At 40.3% G+C, this 16,462-nt stretch overlaps 1 protein-coding gene across 2 annotated transcripts; it reads right to left on the minus strand.

Moving 5' to 3' along the window:
* Positions 1-3,234: 3,234 nt before the first annotated feature.
* Positions 3,235-15,472, minus strand: RNF125 (ring finger protein 125). 2 transcript variants are annotated; one of them, XM_081013169.1, is made up of 6 exons: positions 14,756-15,472; positions 7,233-7,386; positions 6,681-6,775; positions 5,791-5,881; positions 4,640-4,747; positions 3,235-3,395 (listed from the first exon to the last, which is right to left on the minus strand). In XM_081013169.1, exons 1-6 carry the CDS (start codon positions 14,902-14,904, stop codon positions 3,303-3,305), a joined length of 690 nt encoding a protein of 229 aa, XP_080869295.1. In that variant the 5' UTR covers positions 14,905-15,472; the 3' UTR covers positions 3,235-3,302. The 2 variants fall into 2 exon arrangements, with proteins under 2 accessions (XP_080869295.1, XP_080869296.1); XM_081013170.1 differs by lacking the exon at positions 14,756-15,472 and adding an exon at positions 7,485-8,289.
* Positions 15,473-16,462: the final 990 nt, after the last annotated feature.

Consider the following 16,462-nt stretch of genomic DNA (forward strand, 5'->3'; position numbering starts at 1 on the left):
ATCACTCATTTAGTGACAATAAAGGATCCCGCCATTTTTATATATTTTAATATGATTTTCATCAAAATCTTCACACATACTGCTTATTCTGAAATGACCCATTATCTCTATGATAAATATTTATTTATATATCTCCGCCTTTCAAGTTACCTTCCGCTGCTGAAACTTCTTTAATTCAATGCAGGAAGAAATAGAAACACGTTTTATACTCGACCTGAACATACTTGTCCTGAACAAATTCCCACTGATTTAAATAGAATATATTTCTATACTTCCATAGGCCCTCAGCTTAATGCCTTGATCTTGAGCTACAGAATTGGTGAGTGACCCACATGATTGAGCAGTTGGGTTCTGCTTGCCCTGGGACCCAGTATAATGGTCACTGGTGTTGCTGGGTCAGCAACACTTTCTCCCAAAGCTCATACATTGCACTACTGTTCATATAGTATGACTTTTACTTCAGTGTTACATTCAGTATTAAATTTGCAGTAGTTTTACTCAATGCAGCCCATGAATCAGAACGATTTGACCCTATAACCAATTTTAACCAATGTTGGTTAAAATAAGGTAAGTTTCATATATGATTGAAAGCTAGGAAAATGCCTAGCTTTTCAGAACTTTGTACGTGTGTAATAAATTTTGGTATTCTGAAAGGCCTGAAAGTACCTTGACCACCTGGGGTGTTGTCATCTTGTCCCCAATTAAGACTTTTCTGGTAATCATCAAGTGTGGTGGACTACAGTTTATGTCAAATATTTGTCTTCTGTGGACCCTAGAAGTGTCTCCACTATTTGCGGGGGGTATACTTTGAATCTGCAACTCTGTTCAGTTTTGTTAAGAGTCTCTTTAAAAAATGTTACCCTAGCTGTGAGGGAACTGCTTTTCTGTAAGCAAATGGAGTGCACCTGGGAACCCTAACCCACAGAATCAGCATTCCCCCAGAATATGGAGTCTGAGGTTAGCATCCATGCAATTCCAGCCCATCTGTATGGTTAAGTAATGAAAAGTGGCATGGTTAGGTAACATTTAAGGAGCACCTCAGACAATAGTGTGTCGTAATTTGGTGGGGTGGAGGTTAGGCTGTATGCCAAAGTCCCTTCTAATTCCTAGACCCAGCAAGAATTCAATTGTTGGAATAGCCAGGCCAGCTTCTTGGTGAGTTAATGCCCCCCCCTTAGGGTAAAAAAGTTAAGTGGCTTTGTGCCAGAAGGCAAATGAGTGGGCCCCTCTCCAGCTGTTGGTGAGAAGGACAGAGGCAGAGTTGTGTGTGAGAGAGCTAGAAGCTGGAGGCAGGTTTCTGGCCTGAGAAGGAAAACCAGGCTTGATTTCTGCTTGAGTTCAAGGCTGTGGCTATGGGAGAAGCAAGACCTTCTGGGGTGCTGTAGGCTCAGGGCTGTATATGGGTGTAAGCAATCCATAATCATTCCAAGGAATCCAAACCCTGGGAAACCACCTGCCGCCCCTGGAATCTTGCAGTGCTTGAAGATTAGGGTGGTGTGCAAATGTCCAGTCTTCCTAGTTCTGTGCAAGATCCTAACCATTTTGATGCCTTCATGAGTGAGTGAATCCATCAGAGCATTTTATATATCTATATATCTATAAGAACAGATTTCTCATAAAGTATTTACACCATTTCAAGTATTTATGTACAAATGTGCACTTTAATTCTTACAAAATATATTTACAGTTAACTGCATCAATGAAAAACACTTAGGCATTATTTAACCAATATATATGTATGTCATATTAGTCTGCTACAACAACTGAATACAGCATGGAACAAAATAGGAAGGCAATCTCTTATTAGGAGCTGCTGGTTTTGGCTTTACTACTTTCCCTCACTAAAAATTTGCACCTTATCTTCAAGCTGCTCTATCAGTGTAAAATATGCTGTTATTAATAATTCTACTGAAGTCCTCAGAACTGTAAAATGATATAGTACTATTTGTCAAACATTAACTGTAGCTTCTCTTTTTGAACTCTGATCTGTATTATGACATTTCAGAAAGTAAACAGTTGTTTGCTCTCCCTCATTGGCATTGCAACATCTAAATGATCATGAAAACTCTGGCCTGCCCTTTGAAAGCATAGTCACAAGATGCTCTGAGCTTTGGTCATATTTTTTTTAACTAAAAAAAAAAAAAACCTTCAGACAAGAGGCTTCTTAGTAAGTTTTGCTGCAAAAGAAACAGGCAGTAAAAGATAATTTTTAATATTCAAAAGAGTGACAGTGTTATTTTTCTCAATGTAATGTAGCTCTTTAAACAATATAATTAAGCAAGGCAAAATCCATTTCTAATTTTGATGACAAATGTGAAGGTACATTGAAAATAAATCTTTTTGATGGCTAATTTGGAAGATAAATTTTCTCAGCCTTTAATGTTTTGAAAATTTGGTAGTGGATTAGGTTATATAAATCAAGTCGAGGTTATCTGTAAAATGCTACTTTGTATCATAACTCACTAATAGCAAAGAAATTATGTTTGACTACTCAAACAAGTCCTGCTGAGTCCAATGGGACTTACTTCCAGGTAAGTATTGTTACATTGCAACCTAAAACACCAGTGGATGTTGTAGAAACAGACCTTGAGGTGTGTTTTATGCTGCATTAATTATTTTGCTCATCTTTATATTGCATTGATACCACACTAAATTCATGTGCTTAATTGATCCTCATTTAGGCTCTATTCACTTTTCAGCCTTTATTGGATACCACCTAAGACAAGTTTGGGGAACCATTGGCCCTCCAGATATTGCTGAACTACAACTCCTATCAGTCCCAGCAAACATGGCCAATGGCTAGGAATGATGGGAGTATTCAGCAACATCTGGAAGGTCAAAGGTTTCCTATCCCTGCTCAAGTTTTTAGCATAAATGTTTCCCAGAAACTAAATAAGTGAATGCAGTTAGAAATCAGGTGCAGCTCTCACATGGCTGTGCACTCCTGAGAATCCTTGATGTAGTGACATCCTGAGAAGAGGAAAAATACTCATAAGCAGTAGCAGCCCATCCAGAAAGATGGCCCTAACTGCTTCTAATCAGTGCACATTGCAGGAAGAATCCTTGGTGTGCTCAGCTCAGTAGGTCACAACAAGATTACCTTCTCAGAAGGTCATAACCATTCAAGATTGTCATGCCTATACAATATAACAAAATAATGAATTTTGACAATGCTAAAAATAATTTGTTATTAGGGAGGCTGAACTATAATCCTAAAGAAGTTGACAACAATACTTTACAAGCAAGATTTTAATTCACAGTGTAGCAAATCCATTTGGTATATCTTCCAAACTTTGATCAGATTACGCCGTATTTGGATTAGGCACATGCATATACTCTATTAATGACCGATCTAGAACTCTTTCAACAAGAGCTTCTTCCACTATACTTATATCCTGAAATAAGAAGAGAAGATAGTCAGACATGCAAGTAAAGCAAAAACAAAACAAAATCCTGCTTAGCAATAAAAATAGTCCTATTAGGCTGCAACCGTAGTTGAACCGTTATTTAGACCAACACACCAATGAGACCATAAGCACCAATCTTATCGATATCTAGCATCATCTCCTCTTGAGCCTTCCTTATCTACCATCCAAATTTAGATTTTCCTGCACTAACATTTCCAAGGAAAGCGAAACCATATTTGGATACAATTTCTGATTACTAATAAATGTTTGCAAAGAGCTGCAGAATGTCAGTGAGATGTTTACTTCTAGTGCCCTTAAGTGCTAGTTTTTCAAGAGTGAATAGACATCAGGCATAAGGGTGACTGTATCAGCCCACTTCCAGCTTTCTACCCTTTGAGAAATTTGCACCACCAGGACAAATTCTGCTAACATAACAGCAAGACAGTCTGAGATGTTTGTTTCTAGCGTTTATGTGATACCACCAATGATCTAAGACAAGAGGTTCTCTAGTGAATTACAGTGCAAGAAAATCAGGGTTGGGCTAAGTGAATTATTATCCCATGCAATTACACTCTATGAATACAACTATAATATTCTTATTACACAAGATGATTTCCTTTCTTGCAGAAATAGGCAAACAAGAAAAACAGAATGATTTGTCTAAGTTAGCATGGTTGCTTAATTTTTGTACTATGCTCCATTTTATGTTTCATTGTATTTAATGTCATTTATTTCTATATTGGATTCCCCCTATCATATACTACTTACTGGAGCTTATCTGGAAGTGAGAGACTACAGCTCTAGACCTCTGGCTCTAATGTTTGCCCTAAACTATTAAGAACAATGCCTCTCACTTGCTCCCCCACACCCAAACTTGGTCCCCTAATTTTCTGGGAAACCTGTTGCAGTTATTTCAAAAGCATACTCAAACTGGGGTGGGTGGGGAAGGATTAGATCAGAAAGAGAGATTGGAACAACTCCTTCACTAATTCTTGGACTGGTATTCAGGAAGTTAGGCTTCTCTGCATGAGTGTAGCACCTTTGAGCTATTTGATTATTTCTCCACTGAAGTTTCTTAAGCCTTTGTAACCTTTCTAATTCCCCAACCATTACATTCTTGCAATCTACATATGTCCTCATATGACTTATCAAGGAGATATGGGGGAGGTGGAAGTTGTAAATAAATGACTCTTAGCAGGGGGTTAGGAAAAACAACCAGGCAATTTACTCACTATATAGTCTTCATAATAGAACGTATGTCTGAGTTGAAGGTGCCTTAAGAAATTCCTGCTGCAATAACTTGAACCACCACCAGGTGATAAGCGACAAATCGGACAGTACTGTAAATAGTTCAAGGGGGGAAAATAAATGCACTAAAAAAGAAAGTGTTTTCACAGTAGCAAAAGAAATGATTATTGCTAAAGAAAGCAAAATCTCCATATCCTGAGTGACTAAAAATATATTAACTGATGTTTGTTACCAGTAAATTCAGATAATTCCTTGTTCTGTTTTGTATACAACTAATAAAATGCCTTGTAAACCAGTCTCTCATGCTTAGATGTTGTTGGTTTGCTTTGGGGGGGGGGGTTGCATAAATGAGGTACACGTTCCTAGCTATGGAGTGCTTTTTTTTTCTTGTGTGCTCTTTTTATGCTATCTGACAGAGCTGGCCCAGGAGGAGATCATGGAACTGACTGATGCTAAAAGGTTGAGTAACAGCAGCAGGGTCACAATCTCCCTTTCCCTCTGCCAGTTAATCCATCTAACTAAGGCTGATTTATTCTTGAAACCAATCCTGAGGCCGGACTGAAATGGGTCAAGAAAACTGATATCTTCCAATAATGCCTATAGTTGCACTGACACTACTCTCTTGATCACCTTACCCAAGAGAGTATTAGCAACTGGTCAATAATTATCCAAAGTTGTCTTCTTTAGGAGAGATTGTATCAGAGCTTCTTTTAAAGCCAGAGGCACCACTCCTCCTTGTAATGAGACATTCACTACTGTCTGAACCAACACAGTCACGTAGTCAACCTCTCTGGCTAGCTTTAATCAATGAAGATGGCGTCAACTGAAACTGATCCCATAAAACTTGGTGACATGGAATACTGGAAACATCATCTGGATGTAATAGCAGCAAAGTCATATATTTTCATTTATCATGTTTATTTGTCACTTACTACATAGAATGCCTTGAAGCAACTATATCATCTATCTATCTATCTATCTATCTGTCTGTCTGTCTGTCTATCTATCTATCATCACCTATTAGTTGACCATAAATATGCATATTCTAGTTTATGCTGCTACCTAATATTTCAAACAGTCAGTTAATTGATTTAAACAACAATGCGGTTTAAACCTAAAAAAATAAGGTGTTTACCACGGCTCTCCTGTCAGATCTGTGGAAAGTGAGAAAATGATCCAGAAAATCTTCTTCATCCAATGAATACTGGCAGAAAGGGCACGGATATCTGAAATCACATAAGGTACTATTTATATATTAGCTGCATTTTTACATTTTACAGATGGTGTAGTAGTTGCATATTAAAAGCCAATATATTCTAGAGCTGGCAACTGAACTGGATGGTGAGCCACTTTGCTCCTGCTAAATAGGATTCTGCATCAAGTCTCTCTCTACTGGAGATGGGATGGGGACATGATGCGAGTAAAGACTGTAGGCATAAATATATGGTTAAATATTGTGAACAGAGAACACTATGCTTTGCACAGTGCCTTCCTGTCTAACACATACAACAGAAATGGTTTAATTGTTTCTCCAAAATTAACCCCCACACACCCACAATCAAGGATGCCAACAGTTTCTTCAAAGGTTGCTGAACATTGGAATTGGTCACCAGAATTACATTACAATAGTAGTCCTGCCCATGCACTGAATCGATATAAGTATTTGAAGCAGAATTCAAGGTACTTGTTTGACCTTAAAAGTGTGAATACATGTATAGCATTACCTATTTTCTGCAGCTGCAGAATTCCCTTGCCTTTGCCTAAGTTCAAAGTATGAGAATCTTACAGAAGTTCCACAAAGCCTTTTTGTTGACCTGGCATCAGTAGTTAAGATTTAGATTAGTATCTGCTAAATGATCTATGTTTGGTTTATTTAAAATGGTGAGTTATAATTTGATTTTAAACTGTATCATCATTCACCCTAAGTCACTTGGGTAAGGGAAGGCTAAGATTGTGAAAGAATAAATATATAAACCAAACTGAGAGTAGATTCTCCCACCATTATTTTATTAAGATACACTTTACCTTGTGTCTGGGTATGCAACTTCCTGTAGGGGCCCATATTTCTCTATATATTGGTCACAAGTTCTCAGATGAGCTCGCATTTCACTGAGGAGCACCTAGATTCATTTTAAGAAACATTGTGTCAGTATTTTGCTGTACAGAATGCTATTCACTAGCAGACTAGCCCTAAAGCTTGTTTAGTAGACAGAAGTAGGTCACATTTAATTCCAACAAACTATGCTTAGGATTGTAGTTGGGTTGCCCAAACTCTCCAAGCGGAAGTGCCTTGTATTTCTTCATTCTAAACTACATGAAGTGATTCAGTATGTTAAAATTCAACATTTACAGGTTAAATTGTTAAAAGGGAAAGTGATGGTTACCATAGTTTTCCTAAAGGTAAAGGATGCAAATGTAAGATCAGGATTTGTTAAATTGGGGATAATGTACATTGAGAATTCTATAGGCGTTGCTCCCAAGTAAATGTGCTTAGGGTTGCTAACTTCAAATCCCCATGCATTTCAGAATGCTTAAATCCATGAGGCAGAAAATTATGGAATGCCAATATTTATTTACCTGTGTTCCACATTCTGTACAATTTTGGTGTCTATTTTTCATCATCTTGGTAATATCAGTTGCTGGAATCCCTTCAGAAGGAAGAAACGCCCGGCAGTAGGGACATGTCCATGTGTTATTCCTTATACTTGCTGCAATACAGGAGTGGCAAAATCTAACGGAGAGATAAAAATAAATACTGTTTCCAAACAAACCACCACTTTAAAGAAAGCAATTTGAAAAGTCACAGTTATGATCACTAGTGAACATGACCTTATAGGAAGATTGGTTTCTACATCAGTTCTTGTGTTAATCATTTTGTTTACTTGAGAATCCCAATCTACAGGACCACTGATAAAGTGAGGCTACAGAAGATAGGGTGTTCTGTTATGGGAATATCTGTGCATTAGCTAAAGTTACTCATTAACATGCAAGCGCCTGCAAACTCTCCCAAGTATTAGTAAAGCACTATGGGAGAGATCAAGCACTTCAAGCAAACAAACAAAAAAAGAGGTACCATCCAGCCAAAGGTTAAGCACTTTAATGTCCTGCTGAATTTAATGGAGAAGAGTAAATAAAAGGCATTTTTACTCATTTACTGAAATCAATGGAACTCACAAGTGCTTAACATCGGCTGAGCTGTGCCTGTAGCTGTTTCACTGCAAATATTTGTGCAAGATTCTGTTGTGCTAACCTGATTCACATATATACAAATAAAAAAGACACAGGAATAAATTGAGCATGTGCAGAGTATCATTATCCTTGGTTTGAAAGAGTAGTCGTCAGATACATCTTCAGTGATTATTCCCAGCTTCAGTCAGACATAAAGAGTACATGAAAATTAAGGTAGAGGACAGAAAGTTGAAGCCAATTACTTATTCATGAAATTATTGCACAAATGACGGGATGAAATCCAGTCTTCTGGATATAATCACATTGCAATGGCTATAAGACCATGCACACAAAAGCTGACAGGGATATGTTTGACCAGTGGCAGACTGCCAGGAGTGTCCACATGGCTCTGGAGATAATGCCGGGAAAATGACTAAAGCTTTTACTGATGTTGTGTCTAAGCCTACTGTAACAAGCCTGAGCCCTTAAAAAAAAACAAAAAACCTTTGGGGCTTCCCTCACCCCCACAGCCTTTCCTACCTCTGCGCAAGTTTAAAATGCAACAAAGTGTGTGGAAATACAGTGGAACCTCGGTTTGCGACGTAATCCATGTGGGAGGCACATTCACAACCTTGCGATTTGGCGCTTATGCGCAAAGCGTGATTTAGCGCTTCTGTGCGTGCACCGTAACCCATTCCAGTACTTCCAGGTTCAGCATGGTGCGCAACCCGAAAACGCATAACCTGAAGCGTTTGTAACCCGAGGTACCACTGTAGCCTTGAATATTGAACAAAGTGTGTGACTAAGGAACTACACCAAATCTGTTAGGTTGATCTGGGAAGTGCTGACATCAATGAACTATGGGGTTCTTAGCAGTGCTCAATCAATACATAGTTCTGGGAAATGCTCTATTTTAAAGAAGTTGGTTGCGTTAGTACCACATAAGCTTCCCTGAAATATACCTAATAAATAAAATGTTCGTGCATATTTGGCAGGTGGAGAAGATAAAAGGTGGGCTAGCTGTGGAGCAGCATTAGTTCCCTTACTCCCAGCAGCAATAGCAGCAGATGCTAATTAAACAGGAGCCTGAACAGTGCTTGGTGTGCCTTTTTTTTACTGAAAACTAATCCAGGCTGGTGGCATTGCCTGTCAGCTTCGTCCTCTGCCTCAGTGCTGCTCTTGTGGAATTCAGAAGGAGGATGGGGACAAAACTAGAATTAGTTCTGCCCATTACAGTGGTACCTCGGGTTGCAAACACCTCAGTTACAAACACTTTGGGTTACAAACACTTCAGGTTACAGACTCCGCTAACCCAGAAGTAGTACCTTGGGTTAAGAACTTTACCTCAGGATGAGAACAGAAATCGTGTGCCGGTGGCATAGCGGCAGCGGCAGGCCCCATTAGCTAAAATAGTACCTCAATAACAGTTTCAGGTTAAGAACGTACCTCCGGAATGAATTAAGTTCTTAACCAGAGGTACCACTGTATTGGCTCTGGCTCCACCTGCTGTTGGCCTCCCTTGTCTTCCAAGCACTTTGAGCACCAGGGCATCACAGCTCTGACCCATCCATCTACCGTATTTTTTGCACCATAACACTCACTTTTTTCCTCCTAGAAAGTAAGGGGAAATGTCTGTGTGTGTTATGGAGGAAATGCCTACGGGTGGCATGCCTACGGATTTTCCTCCTCTAAAAACTACGTGCGTGTTATGGTGGGGGGGCGTGTTATAGAGCGAAAAATACGGTATTTTGGCACATCACCTGTCCCTTTCTGTGCCCTATCTCTGTCTCTCTCTCCTGCCACTGTACCTTTTGCTCCTCCATGACATATGCCTTGTTTGTGGCAACCCAGTTTCATCAAAACGCAACACAATTATTACTGCAGCCAGCAAAACCAATATGGGCAAAAACAGTTCTGCATTTTCGCCAATATGGACGCCAATGAGACCTATTCTTAACCAGTTGCCTTGAGGGGAAAGGCTGTTTCTCCTAGAAGACCACATGATATGCATGCCAGGTTCAATCTCTGGTGTCTTCAGGCAAGGTTGGGAAAGATTTCTGCCAGAAACAGAGAGCTGCTGCCACTCCGTATCAGCAATACAGGACTGGAAGGCCCAATGGTTTGACTCAGCATAAGGCTGTTTTCCTATGATCAGACGTTGGTTCAATTTACTTCCATAAAAAGTTTGCAACAATGTGACTTAATTCATCCTTCATGTACAACAAAGGTAGGAAGAACAGGTAAAAGGGCTGCATTATTTTAGCCATTTAGCCATGGGCACAGCCAAGAAAAGGCAGGGAGGGGCAGTTACCCCCCATCAAGCAAATCAATACAAAATACTTAACTAACTGAGGTTGCCCCTCCCAACATAAAGCCTGCCCTCCAACATAAATCCTGGCTACGCCCATGCTTTTAACTGAATAACAGTCTTGTGTTTTCACCCTACTGTCTACATTATAGAAAAGTTGTGTTGTTAAGTTATACAGCAGAATAACATGTTGGATCTGTGATGAAAGTTTCAAAGGTTAGTTTCAGTGCAACCCTGAAGGTTAATTTCAGTGCAACCCTGACCTATTCAGAATTAAGTCCTAATTATTCAGTGGAGTTACTCCCAATTAAGTGAAGTTGGACTGCAGCTTAAAACTTTTGTTAAAATTTTATTTCTCTTGTCTTTAATCTGAATGTAAAACATGTATTTCATTTTAAAACAGCTTCATTCTGTTCCACTTTCTAATCCATAAAACAGTTGGCGAGTAATGTCTTCCAAACTGAAAAGGTGTTTTTAGCATCACTCTTGAAAAAGCTTAGAAACTGAATCCTATGTACTGTATTGGCCCAAATATAAGCCGCACCCAAACATAAAGCCACACCTTTAAAATTCAAGGGGGAAAAGACAATACCCAAATAAATGTGTCCCTAAGTAGATCCTGGGAAATGTAGTTTCTCCCAAGGGGCATTTCAGTAGTTTCCCTGTGGGCTTCTTGGATGTGGCACCAGGGGGAGGTGCGAAGAGACCTCTTTCTCTTCCCTGCTCCTGTTTCCCCTCAAATTAAGAGTGTCAGCAGCAGCAGCCAGGCATGTGGGGCAGGAAAAAGGGTAGGTGAGTGGGTGGGAAGGAAGGAAGGAAGGAGGTATTTGGAGAAGCAGGGGGCAGGCAAGGAGGCTTATGGCGAGATAGGGGAGGGAGGCTTGGGGATTAGGGCTGCTGCTGGTGGCCTCCAGTCCAAATTCAGACTGGCCTAAAAACAAGCCAAGTTCTTTTTTCACTTTTGCAGACGGGATGAGGAATAGAATGGCTTATTTCTGATCCAACCCTGTTTGAGGAGTTGGGGGTCACCCATCACTGCTTTGCAACTTATGGTCAGGCCATAACCTTAGGGCTACATTCACATTGAACAAACACAGATATCTGTGCCTTCGAAACACGAAAAAATGTTGTGCTTAAAATACTTGTGTTGGCTTCAGGGCAAGTCCCATGGTCTGCAACTGACCTGTGCTTGGGGGGAGGCTTGGGAGCGGTGGGCGGGCTGCGTGCCGTTGCCCCGCACTCCCGGGCTGCTTCCTGGGAGGGAGCCATGCCGCTTTGCTGGTGGCCTCCCTCCTCCCTCCCGACAGCTAGAGGGGTGCTGGGAGTGGCAGGAGGGCTGTGTGCCATGGCCCGCATTCCCAGGCTGCTTGGGGGTGGAGAGCCATGCCGCTTTGCTGGTGGCGTAAGGTTGTGAATTTAAGCCGCACTTTAATTTTTCACTGTCAGAATTTGGGCGGAAAGTGAGGTTTATATTCAGGCCAATACGGTATATTTATTTAGAAGTGGGTACTACAGAGTTCCATGGGGCTCACTCCTTAACTACCAACCATATTTGTGCATTTAAATACTAAGCTTTAGTATTCCACCATTCTGTTGCCTATAGGTAACGTTCTTCATTTCTACAAACAGGGGCTTAAAATTGCTCATGTGAGACTTTAGACAAACAACAAGTTCCTGCTAATGTTTTGTTTTTACCTGCAACATTTCTACATGTACTGTAAAGGAAATGCTGCCATGGGCTTTTTGTTGTACTAAGTAAGGATTAGTCGAGCAAACTCAAATCCTTCTCCTCAGCCATAGCTGAAAAGAAGTTTTATCTTAGATTAATCCAAAAGGAAAGTTTCATTGTGGTTTCCAAACACGTGCAAGGTTTTAAACAATGAACCCTAGTTAATAAGTTAAGCAAAGTTAGAGAGTTATACAATTTTAAAAACCTACTTCTTGGGTTACATCCATCATTCTGAACTTGCAAATGATATTTACAAAGATCAAGTGCAAGTGCCAGCTGTTTATATGTATCTGAATTTGCACATAACACAGAAGCGACACAGAGGCATACCATTCAACTGCAGCTCGTAGACTATCCACCTTCTTGGCTTAGGGCATCAGACCTTTCAACTTTTTTAGTATACAGGACTGACTCAAGATTTTTGCTGGTTTTAGCAGCATGAAATGAAGTGTCCCTGTAGGAAGTAACAATGTACCGCAGAATTCCTTGCAGCATTGCATTGTGAATTAGTGTTGTTGTTGTAAACTTTGCTGTCTGGTCTTTGACCTCAATAAAGATGGATTGATTGAATTAGCTGTTCCAGAAGAAACACAAAATCTCACATTTGTTCATTGTTTCTGGTATGGCAGCAGGTCCGCTTGAATAATTCTGCTCCAAGCAGAATTAGTGCCAGGATTGCTACCACATACATTGAAATATGCAGATTTATATATTTTAAACATGTATGTAGGTGGGTGCTACAGAAATGTGCAACAATACAGGTCTTAGTCAAGTTACAAGCTCACTTCTGAAAATGGCTTTGGAGTGAAGATTTCTAAAACTTTTTTATTGGGGTCTGCCAGACACCAAATTCCATAGCCCTATGGGTTGTTCATACTGTCACTCCATCCATTACTCCACCAGGGAAAATACCGTATTTTTCGCTCTATAACACGCACCCGACCATAACACGCACGTAGTTTTTAGAGGAGGAAAATCCGTAGGCATGCCACCCGTAGGCATTCCCTCCATAACACGCACAGACATTTCCCCTTACTTTCTAGGAGGAAAAAAGTGAGTGTTATGGTGCAAAAAATACGGTAGGCTCCCGAAGGAGAAATGGTGGCATGCAAGAACAGTAAATAAATAAATACAAGTGTGCCTAGTTTGTATGATTCATACCAGGCAGGTTGAGACAAGATGGCCTGAACAATTTGGCTGGCAAAGGATCTGTACTTGATTGAATCAATCTGTACTTGATTGAATCAATCTGTACTTGAATGAATCAATCTGTACTTGATTGAATCAGTGAGAGGGGGAGGAATTGTAGCTTGTGAGCATGAAAGGCATTCACAACAGTCAAACCATGGGATGGCTCTTACATCTGACCCAGGCCCCCAGATGGAATGTAAAGAAGACACAAGCCAAGTGCAACTTTTCCTTACAAATTTGTTCTTTTCAATATCCAGTCTTCACTAGGGAGTAAAAATGGTGGTTTTGGCATATAAAAAAGCTATTCAGAACATGTTTTGTTTCTTGCCTGAATATCTCCCACTGAATGCTTAACAGCATGTGCACGATTCAAACATTTTAGTAGAGTTTAAAAAGTTAAACAATGCAATTGTGGCTGCTAATGATTCAACAGTTAGGCCTTTCCTTTAATATGGAAAGGGGCATCTATACATTAATAACAATGTCTCAACCTTGTATGTGCTTGACCTAAATTTGTTAAGGAAAATAAATTTTAGCCCATCCACAGGCAGGCATGGGGGCCAACTCTGATTTTTCTTTTTCTTTTCCTACATTGGGAGAACTGCAATATTTTGGAATATTGACAGTGAACAGATTTGCGCCAATATTTGCATCATAGAATCAACATCATCACTGAATAAAAATATGGGGAAAGACTTTCCAAATCTGGGAGTGTTCCTCCCTTGTTTTAGAATATCATGGTTTTTTAAAGATTTTTTTCAACCAAAATTTCTCAGGGGAAATAGTGGTTGAATTTTGCCATTAAAATTTTACAAAAAGGATACTTCTAAGAACTTGGGATGCTTCCTTCTCAAAATATACAAACAAAAGAAACAAACATACTGGTATTTTATACCCACATGCATATTAATTTATATTTAAGACATATCAGCAAACTGAGGACAACGCAATTAAATGGATCCTTTGTTCCTTGATAAAATAGAATGCAAGCAATTCCATTTGGGGAAAGTTAAAACAGGCCCAGAAACTCAAAAGAAATCTCCAAAAAGTATGTGGCACTTTTATAGTGCTTTCAAGTGTCCAAGCACATCACATCCATTCTCTTGTAATTTTTGCAACAACTCTGTAAGGTATTCACATCTTGATAGCAGTGTAGTGTTGATCAGTGTAGTGTAGATCAGAAATGTTTGTACTGGCTCAACCACTACACTACACCAACTCACAAATCTAAATAAATTCGGATCTCACATCACTTCTTCCCTGACCCAAATATCTTACTTAAAGCTTGTTTCCCCCAAAATATTAAAGGGAATGAAGAGAAAGAAGGTACATCTTTTAATGCCAATCGCCTAGATCTCGGATTCTGTTTCTGAACGGAATCCGCCGCATGCAAATGTCAAGTTAAATTACTTGTTCGTGCGCTAACTTGGATCAAAGCACACACTCTTTCTCTGCTCGCATCTTTAGCAATACCACCAAAAAAAGGTCGTTTTATTATCGCATCCCAAACGGAGGCCAAATACCCTTTCTTAAAAAAAAGAAAAAAGAATTTAACGGAAGTTGGTTGGTCCCAGCATAAGTATGGAAAGAACTGCAGCTAACAAAGTCGCAGCATAATTTCAGACTTCTCGCATTGCAAAGAATGGGGATTCACTCTCTCCCCACACCCGCCTGAGCCAATTCCGGGAGGGGAGTTTCACTTACACGTGGCCGCACTGCGTCCTTACGGGCTGGTGGAGCACCTCCAAACAGATGGAGCAGTCAAAAGATAGGACTGGCGGCTGCTTCTCCTCTTCTGCTACCTGGAGAGGGTTCGCCACCTCCCGACTGTCGCTGCTTAACGCGGATCCCATCGCCTAAACTTTGGCACTCCTGGGAAATCAAGCCTCTTGGCGCCGGCTGCTCCTGCTGTGGCCGAGCGCGCAACGCGCTATGAAGCTTTGCAGCTGGAATTATTGGATTGGATTGCGATTGCAGGATTTCGTCTTGCAGCAAAAGGAAAGTCGCGCGAGCTGCAGATCTCCCGTTCCGTGCAACGAACTCTCCGAGACCACGTTGGGGGCCGTTTGTGGCGGTTACACTGGCGACACCCTGCAAAAGCATTATTGGCGGATGCAGGACCAGTCCAAGCCGGCGCGAGGAAACCTGACACCCTGAGCCGGACAAAGGGGGCCAGCTAGCCAATCGGTGGCCTCGTTCGCTGGCTGATGCGCTGTTTTCTTTCTTTGACCCTGATCCACAGGGCAAGTCCCATGCATGTTTACTCTGAAGTAATCCCCACGGTGGCCGGCGGAACTTAACTCCTGTGTAGGATAGCACTTTGCAGTAGACGTGCATCACAGGTATCCCTAAAACAGCGATAGAAAACGAAATAGGCAGTTTACTGTCGAGCGCCTCTCTTAGGCATTCAGAAGCAAGAATACACATCTGTATCATTATTCTGTGTTACTACTACTACTCTGGTAAAATGAAAACACATTGCATCGGGATGCGTTCCATTGAAATCTTTTTTTAATAATTTTTAAAATTAATTTTCAATATAACAAATATCACATCAAATAAACATTAAAAAAAAAAAGAAATTAAAAACCTTACCATACTGTTTACACATTCAATAAAACATTCAAATGTGGGATTTCTCAAATCCCTTAACTTCCCTCTGCCCCTTTTCGTGGTTCCATTGTTTCATCATTAATTCATGCATGTCTGTGTAATATTATTCATCTTATTGTATCCAATTCTATCTTTTATCATCCTATTGCAAATGTTTCTTAAAATCCTGCCAATGTGTTTTGTTTTGTTTTAATTTTTATTAACAGGCCAATCAAATCACATTAGTTCCAAATCACATTAGTTCCAAATTATACAGCCAGATTTTTAAATTTGGGGGGGGGGCACCCATACTTCAAGCTCCGAAAGGGGTCCAAACATCACTCATGTTGCTGCTTTAATTAAACAGTTCTATCCAGTTCTGTCCAGATAGTCTCTTTGTTACTTTCCTCATCTTCTTGTTGTTATCATATATTCCTTTCTTTGCGATCTCTGATAATCTTCACAAGCGGGTTGAAAACAAACATCCTCTGTGTGGGTTTTACACTCTCCAAAAATCATATCATATAAAGGACAGACGCCATTTCCACACCTCCGTAAAGAACTTTCCCTCAGTCTGTCCGTTGATTTCCCCAGGCTTGCCAAACATATCTCAGAGGGCTCTGCCAGGTCAAGATCACATTCCGATAACCATACATTCACATTCCGATGACCCTGGTCCTCCTCCCCCTCGTCCTTCTTAGGCAAGTCTGTCTTAGCGAGATGCCATTTGAAACTGCGTCATAAAACTTTCCTCCGTTCCCCGATGTTTCTACCAGTCCTCTCTTTGATCAGTAATTCATTCCACACAGTTCTTAAAAT

This window comes from Podarcis pityusensis, assembly GCF_964106645.2.
Source record: "Podarcis pityusensis genome assembly, chromosome: 7".
Taxonomy (NCBI): Eukaryota; Metazoa; Chordata; class Lepidosauria; order Squamata; family Lacertidae; genus Podarcis; species Podarcis pityusensis.

Excerpts from the sequence above, each read along its gene's own strand:
- RNF125 (XM_081013169.1), bottom strand. The coding sequence starts at position 14,904 with ATGGGATCCGCGTTAAGCAGCGACAGTCGGGAGGTGGCGAACCCTCTC. Across the intron at positions 7,387-14,755 it reads AGGACGCAGTGCGGCCACGT|ATTTTGCCACTCCTGTATTG; the intron begins GTAAGTGAAACT and ends TCTCTCCGTTAG. Across the intron at positions 4,748-5,790 it reads GATCTGACAGGAGAGCCGTG|TACTGTCCGATTTGTCGCTT; the intron begins GTAAACACCTTA and ends AACTATTTACAG.